General features: G+C 42.3%; 1 protein-coding gene across 3 annotated transcripts; it reads right to left on the minus strand.

The window, feature by feature from the left end:
• Window positions 1–8,137: 8,137 nt before the first annotated feature.
• On the minus strand, window positions 8,138–18,049 carry mrpl46 (mitochondrial ribosomal protein L46). Of its 3 annotated transcripts, none has more exons than XM_068018053.1 (4): window positions 17,625–18,049; window positions 14,512–14,710; window positions 8,987–9,097; window positions 8,138–8,470 (listed from the first exon to the last, which is right to left on the minus strand). In XM_068018053.1, the coding sequence occupies exons 1-4, from the start codon at window positions 17,868–17,870 to the stop codon at window positions 8,208–8,210; spliced, it is 819 nt and encodes a 272-aa protein (XP_067874154.1). In that variant the 5' UTR covers window positions 17,871–18,049; the 3' UTR covers window positions 8,138–8,207. The 3 variants fall into 3 exon arrangements, with proteins under 3 accessions (XP_067874154.1, XP_067874151.1, XP_067874153.1); XM_068018050.1 differs by having other exon boundaries at window positions 8,909–9,097; XM_068018052.1 differs by having other exon boundaries at window positions 8,924–9,097; window positions 17,625–18,040.
• Between the last annotated feature and the right edge of the window lie 166 nt (window positions 18,050–18,215).

Raw genomic sequence — 18,215 nt, forward strand, 5'->3', positions numbered from 1 at the left:
TGGTAGGTGAGCAGAACAGCACAAGAAAGAATGAGTTCCAGAATTTTGGATGTAGCATTTTAGTCAGAAATTAAAACTAAACTGAGCAGCAAATAATTCCAAACTAGGGCATTACCAGATATTCCAACTGTACAGTGCAGGTTTTCAACATGGGATGTTACAAAGTATTTACAGCACAGAAACAGGTCTTTCAGTCCAATCGGTCCATGCCATATGAACATCCTCCCACCCCCTTCATCTAACCCCATCAATATATTGTTCTATTCCTTTCTCCTTCATGTGCTTATCTAGCTTCCTCTTGAATACATCTATTCACCTCAACTACTCCCTGTGGTAGCAAGTTCCACATTCTGGGTAAAGAAGTATCTGCTGAATTCCCTTTTGGATTTATTAGTGATTATTTTATATTTATGGCCCCTAGGTACACATGGTCATTAGATTTCTATATATCTCGTGGCAGGCACACTGTGCACCATGAGCATTGGGTCTTGAGAATTCTGTATTCTGTTTATTTTCTCTATTTTGTTGACATATTAGCACGATTTCGACTGATGTATGCAAATATAAAACACATTTTCTGCTATAATCGCACTGTTTCCCTTTGAGCAGCTGGCCTGTGTTTTGGCTGTTAGGACAGGGGTCCCCAGAAGTGTATCGATGTTTGTAGGGGGTCCCCAGGAACATGTCAATGTTTGCACCAGGTCCCCAAAAGTGTGTCAATATTAGCAGAGGTACAGCAGTATTTATTTGATCAGCTGGTATTTTCAAGCATATTTAAAATTGCAGATTTCCAATGGTATTGCTCATGTTGAGTCAGGGTGGCAGAACATATACCAGGATCAATGCCTTGTAATGACCTAATAAGACAATTTTACATAGTAATCTGATTTTTACTGATACGTTAGACAATGAACTTTGCAACTTTGACCATTTTTCTGTAAACCATGAATGATTATTATGCATCTTCCTTCACATACTTATGTATTAATTTCACAGCCACAATGCTGTTGCCCCAATTAAGTATCAGGAGCGGGAGCACATTTAAATCTAAACTTCAGAAGAAGAAACATAAAAGCCTCCTGTAATGCTGGAAGTCCTTTCTTGCCAGAAACAAGTAGCTGAAATGACACCACATTAATTATTTATTTAACCAGAATAAAAAGAAAGCAGGAGCCATTTTACATATGTAAGGCACCAAACTATTAGATCCGAACAGAAGAAAATCATATTGTCATGAAAACCCTTTATGCCAAATGGGAAATATTAATTTCATCAGTTGGAACCTTGCATTAGACTTTTACTGGAAATTCTTAAAGTAACTTTTTTTTTAAGTAAACTGGCAGCCAAGATGGCCACTGCAATTTACATTTGAAACACCAAAAGACCAGACTGGAGATGACCCATCTGACTCAACCTAGCCAAGACAATGGAGTGCTCTCGGTGATTAAATTATCTGGAATGGCCTTATCAGCATGGTCGTCAGGGGCCATCTACACCCATTGACTTTGAAGGAGCCAACCCCTTCCAGGTGTGATTGGACAGCTTGAGGTATAGCACCCTGAATCTCAGAGAAGATTGCAGAAAGACCTTTTTAAAACAACAAAGGGGCTTGATAATGTCATGTGACTGCCTGCACAGCTCTGGAGAGACTGTAAACTTTGTCACACAGAAAGCAGATAGGAATAACTGAAACACCATCAAGGAAGCAGGTCTCTCTCTCTCTCTCTCCAGTAAATATCAAGAGAAGACCCGACTGCAACTGTTAAAGCCCCACAAGCCTACAGACTGCCACAGCCAGCAACCAGGGGACAAGGATTGAACCCCTCTTCTGCCTTCAGGAGCCCTGAGAAAAGGAAGCCCACCACCGTGCACGTGGCCCAACGAGGACTTCAGGAGTACAACTTCAGCTGAGGATTTGAGATTTAAAACTGTATTTAAATTCCATTTATTCTGGAAAGGGGAGCCTGAGACCCCTCCACACCTGGCCATAACAATATACCTTTAAGGATTAAGTCTCCTCAAGGATCCAAATATTTTCTTTACATTCTTCACACACAGCAAGAGGCCAGGTTGTAGAATGGCATCCTCCTATTTATTTACTTTTTCTCAGAAGCCTGAAGCATATATAAAGGCCAGGGAAAATCTGACTGGAAGTAATATGCCAAATAGCAGTTAAAGGTTCCAAGTGCTTTCCCTGGTAATTTGTACATGCTGCAAGCAGGCAGAATGGTGTGGTCTATGCTTAGGAAACTGAAGGCATGAACAGAGGTAGCATTGTCACCTAGTGTAGGAGGTCTGAAAGATAAGTATAGAAAAAGAGGTGTGATCAATTGAAAGTAATGTAGACGGACATTACTATTAGACATAACTTCAGATGTTTGGGTCACAATTTGCAACAAAAATAATGACAAAAGAAGAAAATTTGACACTGAAAGACCATAATTGTAAGAGAATGAGTATAAAAGATAAATGTAATATTTTCCAAATTCATACAATTACATTTATATATGTAGGTGTTAATACAATTAGTTATACGTGGTAACAATGGGAGGAAGTCCTGCAGTCTGGAAGGATTAAGGACAGTCCAGATCTAGAGCATTAGGAAGGGATCCTGGAATCTACAAGGACTGGGAGGGAGGTTCAGAGGTTCTGAGCACAGGGAGGGCAGTCTTGATATCTGAGAGCAGCTTCCAGGTCAGAGACCAAGGAATGGGAGATCTGGGGTCCAGCAATATTAGTCGGATTATTGACAGGCTTGAGCAGGTGGAGGGAGGTCCACAAAAGTAGGACTTATGGCGTCTTTTGGTCCATATCCCTTCCCACCATATTCCTGCCTTGTCAGCCTCCGCCCATAGCGTGCCCATTCTGGGGTCCATGAGCCCATTCATTCATTCCTAGTTATTTAAGTTCATTCTTGTTCTCCATTTTTGCCTGATTACACCTCAAAGAAGCACTTTGGGATGTTTTACTATGATAAAGTTGCTATATAAATGCAAGTTGTTACCTAAAGCATTTAGTGCACTATAACTGCATTTACAGAGTTATACAGTAATGAATATACATTTCCATTCACAAATTATTTCTAACGGCTCAAAACTTCCTTGTGCACGCAGTTGCCAGGTTTCCATTCAATTTCCATTCATTTATCCCCACAAGAGATTTTTCATTGTGATTGGCATGGTTAACAGCTAAGCAGTGGAAACCAATAAGTAAATTCCTCTTCCAGTTAGTTTAAATCCTTTGAAAAAAAACCAAATTGAAATATTCTGACTGGCTGCTGAGGAAAAGAAATCCCTGCTCAATAATCAGTCTTAGTTTCACTCTCAAAATATCAACAAAAAAAAACATATTAATTATGAGTGCTGCCTGACCCAAAAGTTAAAAATTGAGCAATTTATACCAGAAAAGGAGCAATCAATATTTTCAATGTGCAACTTATCTGATATATTAAAAAAAATCTGATATTGTTTTGAAAAGAGCATTAAACATTCACAGAATAAAGAGAGACTGCCTTCTGTTACAACTCAGAGAAAATCTGCCAACTGCAAATTGTAGTGGTGATACCTCTCCACCACTCCAGCAGAAAAAAAAATCCACCTGAAGCTTTGGCTTTTGAGGCAGACCAAGACTTTACAGCGAAGACTCCAGTGAAGATATTAAAAGCGACAGAAGATCTTTGGATTAGTAAATGCAATCAGAGTATTGCAAAACATTTTTTTGACATTTTTATTTTGTTTAGAACACTATGGAGGATAAATAGCAAAATGCGCTTGCAAGTTTTTATGTGGCAATTTGAATGGCTTATCCTTTCTCTTAATCATAGTTCCCCCGAACTGCTCATTCAGAATTGATTATTTTCAATGGTTCTTCAATGGTAGTTTTTATAGCCGCTTTTCATGCCTTTGATACACAAGTTCCCTAACTTGTTATTTCTAATTTAACTTTGAGCCAATCAACAAAGTGTGATAGGAAAGTGTTGTCAGAGCATGACACAGCATGTGCATGCTATGTGAGTTTAATGTATAATTATTGTTATATGATAGCCCCAATGGGACCATGCGTGAATGCTCTAAGCAGAGTAAGTGGCAGAAACAGAAAATGACAGTCGAAGTCCCCTTTTATTTGTAAAGTAACCAATTGAATCCAACCATGGACAGCCACAGAACAGAGGAAATAATGCAAAGTAGAGGACCCTAGGGAGATTGACATTGAGCCAGAAATGGAAAAAGAGCTCTAAGGAAATACCTCAGGTGGGGAAATTGAGATATTTCATTTAATAATAGACAGGGATGTCAGTGGCCCAATAGTGGTAGAGAGATCTTTTGAAGAAACATCTCAAAAGCTACTTAACATCTGCATGAACCATTCTTACAACGGTGGAGATTCATCATCCACAAACGTGAGCAAATATTTGACCACCAACTCCCCTCCTTGCTGAGCAGGTTGTCCTCCCAGATCAACAAATCTTTGCCCCCACCCCACCCCCCCGTCCAAGTTGAGCAACCTTGCAGCCTTGTCCCCTTATCCCCGCCATTGATTCGAAGATGTTCACCCCTTCATGCACAAAACATGCATCAAAGATTATGGTAGATGACAGCTGAAAGGCACTGAGTCCCAAGTATTAAGCAATCATATAAGACTTGACATGGTGAAGAAGCAGGATAGAAAACCTCCCACCCAGTACCTGCACCTCTCCCTCTGACATAGAGCCCCTCCCCCACTCAGCAAGAATTATGGATCCACCCTACTCCATGAGTAGCAAATCATGGATTGTACTCAAATTCCCATTTATTCAATGCTGCCAGTATCCTCCCCTCACTTGCTGCAATGACTGTTCTAACTCACCAGCAGGCTACCAATCCCTTCCCCCAATCCCTCCCCAATTGGCTGCAGTCCCTCTTCATTTCACCTACTGTAGTAACAGCTGCTGACAGGCCAGTTCACTGCCTTGTATTCTCCAGCCCAATGACTGGTATCCTATGCCTTGATTTTCCCTCGCCCAGCCGGATTGTAGAGTAGGAATCTGGATCTCACTAGCGCCAAGGGGTGAAAATTTGGTGTTTGTTTTACTGGATGGTCCTTGGGACTTCACAGTATTGAGGTGGGGGTTCCAGTCTTAGCAGCAATGGGGTGGCAGCACAGCAAAAGGGGTGCCAGTCTCTGGAAACATTTGGGCAAAACAGAATCCCAGGGTATGCCACTACTGGGGGGGGGGGGGGGGGGGTGATATGGTCAAGTAGCATTTGGGCATAACGTAACAGGACCTGGTAGCACTTATTGTGGTATTGGGATGATAGGGTCTGATAGTACTGGTGAAATACATTCAGTCTGATAGTGTTGGGTAGGGGCTCCAAGAGCTAAGGGAAAGTAAGAACAAAGAACAGTACAGCACAGGAACAGGCCATTCGGCCCACCAAGCCTGTGCCGATCTTGATGCCTGCCTAAACTAAAACCTTCTGCATTTCCGGGGACCGTATCCCTCTATTCCCATCCTATTCATGTATTTGTCAAGATGCCTCTTAAACATCGCTATCGTACCTGCTTCCACCACCTCCCCCGGCAGCAAGTTCCAGGCACTCACCACCCTCTGTGTAAAGAACTTGCCTCGCACATCCCCTCTAAACTTTGCCCCTCTCACCTTAAAGCTATGTCCCCTAGTAACTGACTCTTCCACCCTGGGAAAAAGCTTCTGACTATCCACTCTGTCCATGCCGCTCATAACTTTGTAAACCTCTATCATGTCACCCCTCCACCTCCATCGTTCCAGTGAAAACAATCCGAGTTTATCCAACCTCTCCTCATAGCTAATGCCCTCCAGACCAGGCAACATCCTGGTAAACCTCTTCTGTACCCTCTCCAAAGCCTCCACGTCCTTCTGGTAGTGTGGCGACCAGAATTGCACGCAATATTCTAAGTGTGGCCTAACTAAAGTTCTGTACAGCTGCAGCATGACTTGCCAATTTTTATACTCTATGCCCCGACCGATGAAGGCAAGCATGCCGTATGCCTTGACTACCTTATCCACCTGCATTGCCACTTTCAGTGACCTGTGGACCTGTACGCCCAGATCTCTCTGCCTGTCAATACTCCTAAGGGTCCTGCCATTTACTGTATACTTCCCACCTGCATTAGACCTTTCAAAATGCATTACCTCACATTTGTCCGAATTAAACTCCATCTGCCATTTCTCCGCCCAAGTCTCTAACCGATCTATATCCTGCTGTATCCTCTGACAATCCTCATCACTATCCGCGACTCCACCAACCTTTGTGTCGTCCGCAAACTTACTAATCAGACCAGCTATATTTTCCTCCAAATCATTTATATATACTACAAAGAGCAAAGGTCCCAGCACAGATCCCTGCGGAACACCACTAGTCACATCCCTCCATTCAGAAAAGCACCCTTCCACTGCTACCCTCTGTCTTCTATGACTGAACCAGTTCTGTATCCATCTTGCCAGCTCACCTCTGATCCCGTGTGACTTCACCTTTTTACCAGTCTGCCATGAGGGACCTTGTCAAAGAATGGGGGTAGAAGGGGAAATATTCCAGGATCTTGAAGCATTGGGAAGTGGATAGAAGTGCAACAAAACTGTTATGTTTTTATTAAATGATTCTTCCTGGTCAAAACACAAACAGTTATTAGCTATTTCTGAAAGTTGCACAGCATGCATGCTGCACTCAGGATGGGCAGAAAGAAATCAGTTCAGAAGCCGTGCTTTGCTTGGTTTGATTGCTGCCACTCTACTTGAATGACGAGCTGTCCAACAGACCATCCATTGTATTCAAAAATAAATCAAGCCATTCCATTTAATTCAAACATCCTTTGTAATTGCAATATAGTTGAGAGAAATAGTCTTTCACTATATCTTCAAAGGATTCGGAATGGTGCAACTGCAGCTGACTTTTTCTGATTCTGCAGTCAGTCTGAAACCAGCAGAGTTACTGGGGGCCTTTGTCAGTGTTTCACCATGTAATAACTGAAGGTCCATATTTCAAAGATCAGGTTAATATTGAAGGTTGGTGAAGGTGCAGTATCTCCTATTTTGAGATGGAGAAGCTTAGTAAAGTTTGTAATTACTGTAATCATTTGTATTAAATACAGTTCATTTACTTGTTTCACATTAAGTAAATTTGTCTATTAGTTTATAGCCAGAATTTCAGTCTGATGCAGTGTATACATTTCCATCTCATGAAGTAGAGATCACTGTGGCATGTGATATATTCCAATAAGCAAGGATTCTCTATTCAACCCCTGGGTCTCAGTACATTTATTTAGGCTGGGAAATACACTCTTTGGTTCACGTGGGTCTCAAGATCTGTTTATCAGCATGGGCAGTGATAGGAATCCACAAAGAAGCACTTCCATAAAAACCCAGAAATACATCAATGGGATCTGGGAGCAATGGAGTTGGGTGAACTCCAGAGAAAGTAACCTTCAGCCTAAAAACTATTTTTAAGTGCAACATTCATGATTGCTGAACTTGCCAATCATACTCTGACATCCATTTAGCAAATACAGTTTTTAAACAATTTTTGCGCTTCAAAATCAGGTTTTTTAAAATCATTCATGGGATGTGGGTGTCACTGGCTATGCCAGCATTTATTGCCCATCCCGAGTTGCCCTTGAGAAGGTGGTGGTGTGCTGCTCAATTTGAAGCTAGTCTCAAGGCCTGGGATTTTGCTGGTGGGGGAACTACCCGATGGCTGGGAACAGCTGGTCCCTGATTACACATTTGTGAGCGTGAGCTGTGTACAGACAAATTACAGAAATGGAATGACGTCCTTGACTTGGGATTCCTCCCACACCCCCTCCCCACTCCCCCCCACCTCCAATTATCTTCCCTCCTTCCCAAAAATGTTGATTCCATTCTAGGTAGGATTCAACAGGCAGTAGCAAACCTTCCCCAAGTGGTTAAACAGCAAGTTTGATCATGTCTTCAAACTGATATCCATATGCATTCTTTCCAGCAGAGGTTTCCCTCCCTAACCAAGGCTAATTAAAGCATCCCAACTGCAATTAACTGTGCAAACCGGGCTTTAAATGTGGGACATTCCAGTCAGAGTTTTGATCTTAAAAAGAACGTAACAGAAGTTTCAGGAGCTCCCCAAAATATGATTTGAGAGACATGGGAGAAATGCAAAATTCAGCATATAATTTAATTTTCACAATGATTCCATTGTAACAAAAAAAAAACAAATTTTTTACTCATACATTGCCGAGGTATCAAAGATGAAGCGACTGACTTGTTGCAAGTATTTTGGTTTGAGATAGTCCTTCAGTTCGCTCTTTGTTACCCACACATAGTCTCCCTTCCTTCTTGTCTTGAGGTCTCCATTTATCAGCAAGGCTTTAAAGAAAAACACTTTGGCCCCCACAGCATTGGAAGTTCGCATGGCCTTAGGATACTTGTATTTATAGAAGCCGACCGGAGCATTGCCCAGAAAAACAGCTTGCAATTCGTTTCCTACAAAATTTAAAAGGTGAAAGAAAAAATAATTAAAAAATGATTTTCCAACAGGTGGTGGCTATCATTATTGTGAGAGGAAGCAAATTTAAATATGTCAGGAGTAGATATAATTAAGGAGAAAAGACATCGGATTAGCAAAAGAAGCAGAGGTGACATGACAAAGAATTTTTTAAAATAAAAGCAGCAAGTTGTTGTGCTCTGGAATGCTCTGCTTCAGAGAATGGTAGAAGCAGATTCAACAGTAACATTCAAAAGAGAATTGGATAAATATTTGAAGGAAAAAAATTACAGGGCCATGGAGAAAGAGCAGAGTGGGATTAACTGGATAGCTCTGCCAAAGAGTCAGCACAGGCACAATGGGCTGGATGACCTCCTTCTGTGCTGTTATCATTCTATGATTCTAATTGAATACAGTATTATGTATAAGAAAACTACCAAAAATGCTGCTACCAGAAAGCGTAGACAGGGTGCGTTCTGCAGTCTGCCTCATTGTTTCCCCCGGCTTCCACTCACTCTGTGGCAGCAACCAGATCTCTTCATCCCCCACTTTTTCTTTTACTAATAATATCAGTTTTTCTTCCAATCGCCTGTTCAATGTTGATCTGTCGTTCTTCTTTTCAGCTTCTAAGAGACAGGTAGAAAAAACACATTTTGAATAACTGTCTGGACGGCCATCGACACTGTTGCAAGAAACAATTCAGCAACTTCTCCTTGGGATCTTTTCCCGATACAGGAAGGGTGCATTTGCATTAAATAAATCATAAATTGATCATGAATAGTTCCATTTTCTTCCTGGGAACTGATATGATATCCCTTTACCATTATTGCACTTCCACTTCTAACAAGTAAAACTAAAGAAGTTTTTCCACTTCAGCAGAGAGTAATGTTATACAATGCACTGTTGGAAAAGGAATGCTTTCTCCACCGCCAATTTTCCGACTGTTGCTGGGGTAGTTTCACAAGTGCTGGTCGCCCTCCATTAACTTTTCCAAGCGGTCATTCTTTATGCATAAGCTTAAGTAGTGAGTGACAAGATATTCAACTGTTGAGTACATTGCAGAAAAGTCTAATCTGGCAGTCAGTCAACATCTACTTGTGTACTGCGATGGATTCAGGAGCAGGACCACACTGAATATTTTTTTCCTCCCTAGTTCAGGGGCACTAAAGCCAATTGTATCAGCTCTACTGCCACCCCAGACAAACAGTTAACCCAGCACAAGCTATAGATGCACCTGGTACCTTCCTGGTCTATATGGCTCAATACCACACCGCAGTGTTATTTGCTCACAGAGCCATCAGGGAACCCACTATATTTAAAATGATGCAGCTATGAACCTCAGTACAGCCTTCTTTTCCTGCCTGCTGCCCTCATTATAAGCCTGGTACGCTATTGTATGCACTTCCACTTCCGATCACATTGTTCAGAGTTCCACCATAAATCTCAAGGTAGTTTGTTTCTTGTATAAACTCCAACATTGTGAAAGTGCAAGAAAAAATATTTAAAGTAGATACAATCATGAAGAAAAATGTAACAAGACATTTTAGATTTGCAATAACTTAGAGAGGTTGCTTTTGAAGTTGTATGTGACATCAGAACACTTCAACAGTATCCATGCCTGTGGGAGGCATTCAAAATCAAGATACTACAGGCACAGTGTAGGCATGTCCCCAGAAAGATTAAGGGTGGTACTGCCAAATCTAGAGCCCCCGGTTATCTAGAAGCTTACGGGGTAAGTTAAAGCAGAAAAAGAAAGCTTATGACGATCACAAATATCTTAATACTTTAGAAAGCCTAAAGGAGTATAGAAAATGCAGGGATGAAGTAAGAAGGGAAATTAAATAAGCAAAGAGAGGACATGAAAAATTATTGGCAGGTAAAATCAAGGAAAACCCAAAGATATCTGATCAGTACATTAAGAGCATGAGGATAACTAAGGAAAGGGTCGGGCCCATCAGAGATGTACAACGGAACTTATGCGTGGATGCAGAAGATGTGGGCAGGGTTCTTAATGAGTTTTTTGTCTCTGTCTTCACAAAGGGGAGGGTTGATGCAGACATTATAGTTAAAGAGGAGGAGTGTAAAATATTAGATACGATAAGCATAATGAGACAGGGAGTACTAGAGGGTCTGAACATCCTTGAAAGTTGATAAATCGCTAGGACCAGATGGATTGCATCCCAGATCATTCAAGGAAGCCAGGGAGGAAATAGCAGATGCGTTGAGGATCATCTTCAAATCCTCACTAGAAACAGGCGAGGTACCAGATGATTGGAGGTCTGTGAACATTGTACCATTGTTTAAAAAGGGTGCGAGGGATCGGCCCAAGAATTATAGGCCAGTCAGTCTGACCTCAGTGGTGGGTAAATTGTTAGGATCAATTCTGAGGGACAGGGTAAACTGCCACTTAAAAAGGCATGGACTAATCAGGGATAGCATAGATTTGTTAGAGGAAGGTCATGTCTTACTAACTTAATTGAGTTTTTTGAGGAAGTGACAGGGAGGATTGATGATAATAGTGCAGTGGATGTGGTCTGCATGGATTTTAGTAAGGCATTTGACAAGGTCCCGCATGGCAGACTGGTCAGTAAAATGAAAGCCCATGGGATACAGGGTAATGTGGCAGGTTGGATCCAGAATTGGCTCAGGGACAGGAAACATAGAAAATAGGAGCAGGAGTAGGCCATTCGGCCCTTTGAGCCTGCACCGCCATTCAATACGAACATGGCTGATCGTCCAAACTCAGTACCCTGTTCCCGCTTTCTCCCCGTATCCCCTGATTCATTTAGCCCTAAGAATTATATCTAACTCTTTCTTGAATATATTTAATGATTTGGCCTCAACTGCTTTCTGAAACAAAGGGTAGTAGGCGACAGAAGTTTTTGCGAATGGAAAGCTGTTTCCAGTGGCGTTCCACAGAGCTCAGTGTTGGGTCCCTTGCTGTTTGTGGTATATATTAATGATTTGGACTTAAATGTGGGAGGCATGATTGGGAAATTTGCTGATGACACAAAAATTGGCCGTGTCATTAATAGTGAAGAGGACAGCCGTAGACTCCAGAATGATATCAATGGTTTGGTTGAGGGGGCGGGTAAGTGGCAAATGGAATTCAATCCAGACAGGTGGTAATGCATTTGGGGAGGGAAAATAAAGCGAGGGAATACACAATAAACGGGAGGATATTGAGAGGGGTAGAAGAAGTGAGACACCTTGGAGTGCATGTCCACAGGTCCCTGAAGGTGGCAGAACAGGTAGATAGAGTGAAGAAGGCATATGGATTGCTTTCCTTTATTGGCTGAGGTATGGAATACAAAAGCAGGGATGTAATGCTGGAACTGTATAAAATGCTGGTTCAGCCACAACTGGAGTATTGCGTACAGTTCTGGTCGCCACATTTCAGAAAGGACATAATTGCTCTGGAGTGAGTACAGAGGAGATTTACAAGAATGTTGCCAGGGCTTGAAAGTTGCAGCTATAAGGAAAGATTGGATAGACTAGGGTTGTTTTCCCTGGAACTGAAGAGGCCGAGGGGAGTCTTAATTGAGGTGTACAAAATTATGAAGGGCCTAGATAGAGTGGACAGAATGGACCTGTTTCCCCTGGCGGGGAGGTCAGTTACCAGGGGACACAGATTTAAGGTGATTGTTAGAAGGATTAGAGGGGACATGAGGAGAAGCATTTTCACCCAGAGGGTGGTGGGTGTCTGGAATTCGCTGCCAGGAACGGTGGTGGATGCAGAAACCCTGAATTGTTTTAAAAGGTACCTGGACATGTACCTGAAGTGCTGTAACCTGCAAGGCTATGGACCAGCTGCTGGTAGGTAGGATTAGATTGGCGGCTAGTTTTTTCGGCTGGCACGGACGCGATGGGCTAAATGGCCTCCCTCTGAGCCGTAATTGTTCTATGGTTCTATGTATTCTCTATAATAAATGATAGCACTTGCCCTGCTCTGATGCAGTTATTCATAACATTTGAATGAAAGAATTAAATTAAAAGCATTCCATGGTTGTCAGAGACAGTTGTAAAAGCCAAATAAATTATTACAATTTGTCCCGAGCACCACCGAAATTACAAATCCACAATGATGAACAGTATATTACTCGCGGATGGATTCCACAACCAACATCGTTCTGTCAGCAGAGGCTGGTTGCAAACTCCAAAACTGTGTTTCAGAAAGGCCTTTTAGAAGACAGCTTTTAATATGTGTAGCCTTACCTGAAAATAAGCCCTAATAAGACACACACACGCACACACAATTACTTAATGCTGAAAGTTCCTTCACCTCAAAATAAAATTCCTGCTGGAATGCAGTTATGAAATTCAACAACATTGCAGCCTTCTCCCCAAGGCAATTATTGTGAAAGATCAGTGAAATGGCAATTTAAAGTTTGCCAAACTCAGCAAGATGTGACTGCAATGCAAACATCAAGAGGCACATTCTGTTGAACACCAGCCACTTTAAACTGCCTTCTCGAATACAAGCAGGCTGCCTGACAATCTTTTTTTTTAATTACAGAAATACCTAGGTAAAGGTTCAAGACCTCAATACAGTACACTGCAGCATAGTAGCACCAGAACCATACTAACTTATTCCGGAAAACCTGAAGGGTTAACACTGAAATTCTAGGTTTCATGGGAAAATGGATCAAATGATTCTGGCACGATGAAATGGCCTGTCAAAATGGCAATTCTTGGAGAATTGATCAATTTGTTTGTGAATACATATGACTATACAGACTATTTTAATAAAGTCAAACTAATGACTCACAAATTGTAATTAATTAAGAAATGTTAAAAACACCAAAACCCTTTAACAAGTAAAGATGGAATGTTGGATATTCCAAGAATACATTCCAATGCACTGGATGTTTTCTATCATCTATCACAATCTTACCCTACCACTTAGGGTGAAAATAGTTGGCACTGAGATAAATGAAGAAAAAGTAGTTGGATGACACCAAGCTTTGATTGTAAAAGTCAGGATTGTAAGGATAAAGGAAAGACTGGAGGAAGTAAGGATTCTACAGTTTTAAGGCTCTGAAAATGAACTGAGGTAAGAAATGGAGTGATCATGTAATGAACATACGAATTAGGAGCAGGTGTAGGACATTCGGCTCCTCAATCCTGCTCCGCCATTTGATAAGATCATGCCTGATCTGAATGTGGCCTCAACTCCACTTTCCTGTCCGCCTCCATAACACTTGACTCCCTTGTCGATCAAGAATCTATCTAACTTAGCATTGAATATATTCAATGACCCAGCATCTACTGCTCTCTGAAGAAGCAGATTCCACAGACTAATGATTCTCAGAGAAAATATTTCTCATCTACATCGTAAATGGGAGACCCCTTTCTTCTGAAACTTTTCCCTTAGTTCTAGTCTCGTACATGAGTGGAAACATCCTTCCAGCATACAGCCTGTCAAGTAAAGGCCTGCTACCCGACCCGAACCCAACAAGACCTGACGACAGGTCGGGTCGCACTTCCGGGTCCGGCATTCGGGCTCGGGTTGGGCCGGGTCGGACACACTTTATCACAGGTAAATAGCTCCACTGTTAATTTAATTTTTTGACTAGAAAGGTGGTTTTGTTACAGTTATTTTAAGCTTGTCCAGATCAGCAAGAAAATGAAAAGCGGTGGTCGAGTCGGGTCAGGCGCAGGAAAAAAATGTAAGGACTTGGGCTCAGGTCGGATGTGGTTCTGTCAGGCTCGGGTCGGGGTTTTTTTTGCAGACCCGAGCAGGCCTTTACTGTCAAGTCCTCTCACAAGCTTATATGGTTCAATAAGATCACCTCTCATTCTTCTAAACTCCAATGGGTATAGGCCCAACCTTTCCTCAGAAGATAACTCCTTCATCCCAGGAATCATTTGAAACTCTATAGACTTTGAATCAAAGGCAATTCACTTTCGATCAATGAAAAACTTTGAACGAAATATGCCTCATTCCTGGCAGGAAACATGGTAACTAATGAACGCAAAGAACTTGGAGCACTTTATGGCAAATAAGATGGAATACTATTGAGCAGAAAAAGACACAGACCTAGTACTCTATCAGCAGCTCTGAACTGTCTGAGCTTCTGTTCCCACACATCTTCCAGATCTTGGGCAGTCACAATGTCTTGGCCAACATCCTCGTCCTCATCCGAATCGTAATCGTCTGCCTGCCTCCAACGAATTTTTTCTTCATCTTCAAAGACTCGGCGCTCATGATCGGAGTAGAGGCTTTTCTCTAGTTCTATCTGTAAAATGCAGGAGAGATCACTTGCACTTCAGGAACACATCAGGGGCTAAATGTACCATTAGGCTTTCTAAACAGTAGCCTCCGGGTTGTGTGTTCTGCAAGCAGAAAAAAACTTAGAAAACGACAGAATGATTCAGGGCGCTCTCCCAGCACTCGTGGGGAACATTAAAAAAAAAATTTGGCAGAACCATCACTACACAGCCAGAGATCTCCCCAATTCAAATGTTAGAGTAGGACTAATGCTGCTTCAACTTTGAGATTCAAAATCCTCATTGTCGGCACATTACTAGGCATTTTAATCAGTCACTTTAAAATAAATCCCATTTTCTCTCTTTTTGATGATACTGACTCAATGGAGTACAGTATCTCATGCACCAGCAGCCTTCCTGTACCTTATCTGTTCAGCCATTCTTCAAATGTGTATCTAGATACACTGAATGCCGGAAAGCTATTTAATTTTGGAAGTTATCACAGTAAGGTTTGCTATTTTACACATATATGCTTTTTCTACCAGACATCATAAGCAGCACCCATACTACTGACAGCACAGACAAGGATGAAACCTGATTGACAGATGGTATTGTGCCATGCTAGGCCTAATTCAAAAAAAAAGTTTACTTTGTCATGAGCTATGACTGATCAGTATATAAGACAGGGTAACAATTGTTCCATTGTGCTGGTGAAACAGTGGTTATTTCACTACACACCCGTGACTTATGTTAGAGGCCATGAACAATTTTCACAAGATAGACTGTACCAACGCAGGTAAATTAATTATTATAGGCAATGCTTAAACAGTATCCACCAGGGATTTATGCCGTATGTGAACAAGTTAGTATGCAATGCTATTAGAAAGTAGGAACTTTGAACTCAAAGACATATGCTCATGGTGTTGGTGAAATATATTAGCATGGATAGAGGATTGGTTAACTAATAGGAAACAGATAGTTGGGATAAATGGAGCATTTTCAGGTTGGCAAGCTCCATTTGCAGACAATACAAAGACAAAGACGAAAGCAAGTCGTGAGGAAGACACAAAGTGTCTGCAAAGAAATAAAGATAGGTTAAGTGAGTGGGCACAAATTTGACAGATGGAGTATAATGTGGAAAAATGTGAGGTCATCCACTTTGGCAGAAATAGAAAAGCAGAATGTTATTTACATGGAGAGAGACTGCAGAATTCTGTGGTACATGTACATGAATCACAAAAAGTTAGCATGCAGGTACAACAAGTAATTAAGAAGCAAATGGAAGGTCAGCATTTATAGCAAGGGGGATGGAGTATAAAAGTCAGTAAGTCTTGCTACAACTGTACAGGGCATTGGTGAGACCACACCTAGAGTACTGCGTACAGTTTTGGTCTCCTTACTTAAGGAGAGATATATTTGCATTGGAAGCAGTTCAGAGAAGGTTCACTAGGCTGATTCCTGAGATGTGAGGAAAGGTTGCGCAAATTGGATCTATACTTACTGGAGTTTAGAAGAACGAGAGGTGATCTCATTGAAACAAATAAGATTCTAAGAGGGCTTGACAGGGTAGATCCTGAGAGGATGTTTCCTCTTGTGGGGGAATCTAGAACTAGAGGGCACAGTTTCAAAATAAGGGGTCTCAGATGAGAAGGAATTTCTTCTCTGAGGGTCGGTAATCTTTGGAATTCTCTTCCCGAGATCAGTGGAAGCTGGGTCATTGAATATATTCAAGGCTAAGTTGGACAGATTTTTGATCTACAAGAGAGCCAAGGGTTATCGAAGGCAGGCAGGAAAGTGGAGTTAAAGCCACAAACAGATAAGCCATGATCTTACTGAATGGCACAGCAGGTGCAAGGGGCTGAATGGCCTATCCCTGCACCTATTTCTTAAGATCCTTTGTATCCCACAGTCAATTCATCAGTAAATATTGAACATATTTATCCCTCAACCAACATCACTAAACAAATGTCATAATAACATTGCTCATCACAATGATTGCACTAAAACAGAAAAAAGAACAAATGAATTTGCATTAATATTGCACCTTTCATGAGCTTTTTGAAGTGAGTCACTGCTGCAACATAGGAAATGCCAATTTGCACATAGCAAGCTCCCACAGACAGCAAGGACCAGATAATCTGTTATAATGATGCGGGTTACGGGATGAACACCAGGGAGAACTGCCCTGCTCTTCTTTGAAATACAGCCATAGGACCTTTTACATCTACCTGAAAGAGCATAAGGGATTCCAGTTTAAATTCTCATGTGAAAGACAGCACCTCGGACAGTGCAAAACTCCCTCAGTACTGTGCTGGAGTGTCAGCCTAGATGATGTGCTCAAGTTATTAATTATAAATTACAAATGCACTCTGAGAGAAATTCACCTTGTTTATTTTAGTTTAGTGATACAGCACTGAAACAGGCCCTTCGGCCCACCGAGTCTGTGCCGACCATCAACCACCCATTTATACTATTCCTACACTAATCCCATATTCCTGCCACATCCCCACCTGTCCCTATATTTTCCCTACCACCTACCTATACTAGGGGCAATTTCTAATGGCCAATTTACCTATCAACCTGCAAGTCTTTGGCATGTGGGAGGAAACTGGAGCACCCGGAGGAAACCCACGCAGACACAGGGAGAATTGCAAACTCCACACAGGCAGTACCCGGAATTGAACCCGGGTCGCTGGAGCTGTGAGGCTGCGGTGCTAACCACTGCGCCGCCCTACTTTCCTGACTTTCAATGGGCAAAACTATAGGCAATCCACAGGTAACTGATTGGGGGTGCAGACCATTTTGGCCATGATCTAACTGAAAGTTGGAACAGATTCAAGAGGCTGAATGGCCAACTCCTCTTCCTCCAGCATCAATGAAGAGCATAAAGTGCGCAGGTGCTCTCTGGGCGCGCCCCCGCGCACTGCGCGTGCACGCACCCACCTGTTCCAGCCGCCGCGCGAACGCGCTTTCCATCGGGTTCTTCTCCCGCGACAGGACGGCCGCCCGCTGCAGGCATACGGCGCCACAGCATTGCCAACCCGACACCCTCGGGCTCTGGCTTGGGCCGCCTGTCACCCGCAAGGAATGGAGCGCCGAACCTCCCATCGCCCCCCTGTGCCTGACTCCGAGCTTCGGGCCGGTGAGCAGCCGAAGCCCAGGGAGGAGGCGACCCAACGTCGCAGCCATCTTCCACCCAGCGCCACTACCACACGCACCCGGGGGGATAGAGGAGGCAACAACAACCACGATCAGTTTACCCCCGTTAAATCAACATCTCACACTGACACTGTGCTTAACTCGACAAAGAAAAAGCCTGTCGGCAATCACAGAACGAGAACAACTTAAAACCGCAGCGCATTCCACTGGAAATTGTTATTCCATCCCCCATGAGTAAATAAATGGAACAGTCGGAGCCCAGTGCGGGACGATACCATGTGCTGTATGGAGAGGGATGTGTTGTTTACTCATGTCAAATTCTTAAAAATAATTACGCACTCATAAACCTGAATGGTTACAAGATATTATAAATAT

The sequence above is a fragment of the Heterodontus francisci genome, chromosome 38, assembly GCF_036365525.1.
Source record: "Heterodontus francisci isolate sHetFra1 chromosome 38, sHetFra1.hap1, whole genome shotgun sequence".
In the NCBI taxonomy this organism is placed as follows: Eukaryota; Metazoa; Chordata; class Chondrichthyes; order Heterodontiformes; family Heterodontidae; genus Heterodontus; species Heterodontus francisci.